Raw genomic sequence first — 4,766 nt, 5'->3', positions numbered from 1 at the left:
ATCCTACCCCAAATCCCCACGCTCGCCGCGGAAGAACATATTCACCCCCCGCCACAAATCCAGAGACGACGTGGACCCCTTAGCCACTGCAATCGATCACACCACCAAACAAACCACCGCCGCCGACAGAAGAGGGAGTAAGTAATTTATTAAAAGTTTAATTTAGTCAAAATCGGGATTAAACTGTTGACCGTTAGTTTTAACGGAAATATTGACGGGAGGATCAATTGTGATCCGATTTGAAATATGTAGGACCAAACTGATCAAATTCCATATGTGCAGGACTAAAAAATTCAAAAGATAATGTTTAAAACCAAAAAGGTAAAATGATCATATGTTCAGGACCAATTTTGGTCTTTACTCTTTGATCTAATATTAATGGCATACGTTAATAACGGTAAACTGGAACCGTCAACTTTCTATGGAGTCTTATTCATTCATTTTAAAATAGAAGATTTTTAGATTACTTTTTCTTTAAATAAATATTATTATTTTATTTTCTGAAATTTTTCCCGGTCATCTTGATATAGAAATATAGTTATATGCTTTTAATGACTTCCGTTTACAAAAAAAAATTCTCTTTTCTTTTACTCCCTCAATCCCATAAAATTGTGCGCACTTTCTATATTCGTTTGTCTCATAAATATATATGCATTATGGAAAGTTATATCAATTTAATAATGTAAGTCCCACTATACACTAACACTACTTTAACTATCATTATCCTCCCCTCTCTTACTTTACCATACCATTCTCATCCTCTTTCTTATTTTACCAATTTTATTTTAATTTTCGTGCTATATCAATTTTTCATATTTTTATAAGATGGAGGGAGTACTGGGATAAAAAGCCCAAACACACGTTTCAAACATTTCAATCCAAGCTATTACAATGTCACCTCTTGTTGATTATTACAAACATTTCAATCAAGCTATTACAATGTCACCTCTTGGTGATTATTACAACTATTATTACTGTTACATCCATTATAAAATTAATAATCGATTGGGATGATATAATTATTAACCAAAGTAGCAATGTTCCCATAAAGTTTTAGCCCTATAAACTAGGTCTTTGAAGGGCAAGTCGCAAACGTGAAGATTTGCGTATTCCTTAGTGATTACATTAATGAAGCATTCATCAAATTGAATTCTATCACGAATGTAGATGCAACAAGGATTAGATAAGATTACTGGTTCAGTTACATCTTTACATAAATTATTCTGATATTCAATCTTACATTCTGGCGGCGTAGGATCTAGACATTGTGCTGTTGCAAATTGGGTATCCATCACAACAAAAATTCCAATTACTATCAACAAAGTTGCAGCCCGAATTATTGTCATAGATTTGGTTGACATATTTGTTTTGAATATTTCTAGCTGTATTTACATTCTTATATAGTAGTTTAATGGAAGTTAGGATAATTTATTGCAACATTATTTAATTCATGAAACCAACACTTTATTGTAGCGTAAGTTATTTATTTTGTATCGGTAATTAATACGGTGGGTTCAATCGTAGGGATTAATCGCAATTGAAACTGTTGAAAAATATAATGCGAAAATTAAAATACTAATAAAAAAATAATAGTAGACTGGAAGAACTAAAGACTATAATTAATTATACTGGGTTATGACTTATGATTCATCATGACCCCTTTCATATAGGGAAGACAAAATCATATTCCTAATCTTACATATATATATACATACCTAATCTTATTAGGTATTTATACAAGATAAGTTAGTACTATAATTAATCTAAATAAATATATTCATGTCTTTCTTCTTAATTGAACATATCTTCTAACATTCTCCATCAACTTAAGTATCGAATTTCAATACATAACTTGCATGATCTTTAATCTGATAAATAGCTTATACTCTTACTCGAGAGTTCTTTAATTTTCTTGATAGATTATGCTCATATCATAGTCTATGATATGATATGATTCATAGAGCATTTTTAGTTCGATCATTGATAGTTTATTAGAATACATATAAATAAATTTAAATAAGAAATCAATAAAAAAAAAGAAGATGAATCTTTATATTTATGAGAATAGATGGTGGCTGTGAGTGTTATTTCTAAAATTCTAAAGAAAGGTAAACGATGTTGTCGGATCAATAAATAAAGAAGGGATGGAATAATTTTATTAACATACTGCTGACAACCTTGATAGTGTTGATGAAATGAATACATCATTTATAAAACAACATTCCAAATATCATCACACTATTCTCTAGTCATTGCACGTGATATGCATCTACTAGCAACTAATAGGACTTGAATGTTCACTGTCTATAATTTGAACACTACTTCTTTCAAAATACCAGTCTCCAATGGCCTGCTGAATTGTCTGTACATCACCAACATAAAAAGCATGAATATATCTTAAGCATAAGATAATTTTAAATTTTATACAAATTAATACAAAAGTAGACGTTTAAACAATTTTGAGTATTTATTTTACGCCAGGCCGGAGATATGTCTAATTTAATTTTAGAGAAAACTTATACTATATGTAGTAGACATATATTTTCTGGATAATGCAAGCATTCAACTTCTCTACTCACTATTATACTCCTACAACACTCTTTTGAGATCATACTTTACCTTATTTTGAAACGTGGGTGGTCCTTGCCATGACCCTGGAGTATAAATAACATCATGAACATAGCATGAAGTAATGAACAATCCTCGTGATGGATTATCATCGAGACCCTCCAATGTATTTAGAAATGTGGTCCGGAAATCTAAAAAAAAGAATCGATTACTATGAAAGATAAAATTAAATAAAAAAAACTATATATATTAAATAATTGAAACAATACAGTATAGTAAAAGTTGAAATAATAGTATAGTAATTAATTTGGATTACCCCTTATGATTTGTAATTGGTTGGTTGTGCAGTTCTGTTCAAAATTTAGAGTGCAATTTTTCCATCCTTCCTCGTCTGGCTGATTTGGATGTATGAAATTGACTAGCTGAAAACGTTTAAACCATGCATAAAAAATATCAATATATTTATAAACAGTACTTAATATCTGTTACTCAATCTTAAAACAGAATCACATAAACATCATAGTTTAATTGCATATTTTGGTTTAAAAATTCCAATGGGGTATCAAATTGAGAAAAAGAAGAACACCAATAAAGTGCAGATAAGCGGAAACCGAACAAATAATATATTTAAAATGAGTAGTATATCATATTCTTTTTATTTTTATTTTCTAATAACACATTTCTATAATGTTATAAATGATTGTAAAATAACTTACTTGATATGTATCAAAGTCAGAATTTACTACGAACAATGGTGTCTGGATGTCGCCGACCACATTTTCTGGATAAAAGCACTAAGATTGGTTTTTTACACCCAAGGATTAGTCATGTTTCAAATGTTATGATGAGAGAAAAATAAATTCTATATATATAGTAATGTAATTGGGTAATATATATAGCACTTACCAATCCTGCACCTAGTCTCTGTGTGCAAGACTTTGGTAAATAGTCAGCTAATTCCTGAAAAACAATGTTCATAAAATCAGTTAATATAGATGAAACTCGAAAACAATATTCATACTGATAATTAGCATTTATATATTAGAGACATACAAGCATTATATAATTATGATATAAAATATGGAGTAGTAATTTTTACATGAAAGGCTACAATGGGGGCAAAATAGTTTGTGGCCAGGGTTCCCGGGAGATCTTTCCTATAATGACAAAACATAAAATGTTAAACAAATGTATTCATTGAATCTTACGCTCGTATGAAGAAGCCGGAGTCTGCGTAGCATTTGACTCGGCAAGCACTGGGGAGAAAAGACTGGAAACGGTCACAGTTCAACATTGTTGCCATCCCACCAGCCGAGTCTCCGGCGAGTAAAGCCTGTCATGAACAATCTTTTAAAATGTAGATAAAATCACAATAAATTTTGAGTAATAACTAATTTTATTAAAAATCATACGTTAGCAGCATTTGCCATTCCTTTGGTAGTAGCCATGAGTTCTTCAATTACAGAGGTGAAGATTCTCCTACCTCTGAAGTAGAGTTTCGTTTCCTAAACATAAAATTTTTTTGATTATAAATCTAACTATCTAATGAAAATAAAAGGTTTAATAAAAATAAAAATTAGACATTCGTTAATATTGGTAATTAAACTGGAACCGTCAACTTTCTATGGAGTCTTATTCGTACATTTTAAATAGGAGATTTTAGATTACTTTTTCTTTAAATAAATATTTATTATTTTATTTTACGAAAATTTCCCAGGTCATCTTGAATTATTGATGTAGAAATATAGTTATATGCTTTTTATGACTTCCGTTTACAAAAAAAATAACTCCTATTTTCTTTTACTTTCTCCGTCTCATAAAAATATGCACACTTTCCATTTTCGTCCATCCTATAAATATATATGCATTCCATTTTTAGAAAGTTCAGTAGATCTCACTATACACAACACTACTTTAACTAGCATTCTCCTCTTCTCTCTTACTCTATCATACCATTCTCATCATCTCTCTTACTTTATCATACCATTCTCATCATCTCTCTTACTTTATCAATTTTATCTTAATTCATGTGTCATATTCATTGTCCATATTTTTATAGGACGGAGAGAATACTTTTTACTGAATAAAAAAGCCCAAATCTATTTCTCTTATTTTAAGCCCAACACACATTTCAAACATTTCAATCCAAGCTATTACATTGTCACCAATTGGTGATTATTACAACTATTATTACTGTT

General features: G+C 30.0%; 1 protein-coding gene across 1 annotated transcript; it reads right to left on the bottom strand.

Moving 5' to 3' along the window:
* Positions 1-2,272: 2,272 nt before the first annotated feature.
* On the bottom strand, positions 2,273-4,016 carry LOC125199492 (pectin acetylesterase 11-like). The gene is made up of 6 exons (XM_048097481.1): positions 3,981-4,016; positions 3,777-3,901; positions 3,668-3,725; positions 3,475-3,528; positions 3,285-3,362; positions 2,273-2,362 (listed from the first exon to the last, which is right to left on the bottom strand). The coding sequence occupies exons 1-6, from the start codon at positions 4,014-4,016 to the stop codon at positions 2,273-2,275; spliced, it is 441 nt and encodes a 146-aa protein (XP_047953438.1).
* Positions 4,017-4,766: the final 750 nt, after the last annotated feature.

This window comes from Salvia hispanica, chromosome 1, assembly GCF_023119035.1.
Source record: "Salvia hispanica cultivar TCC Black 2014 chromosome 1, UniMelb_Shisp_WGS_1.0, whole genome shotgun sequence".
NCBI classification, from domain to species: domain Eukaryota; kingdom Viridiplantae; phylum Streptophyta; class Magnoliopsida; order Lamiales; family Lamiaceae; genus Salvia; species Salvia hispanica.
Note: the sequence above shows the minus strand (reverse complement) of the source record. Positions and strands in the feature narration are given on the sequence as shown.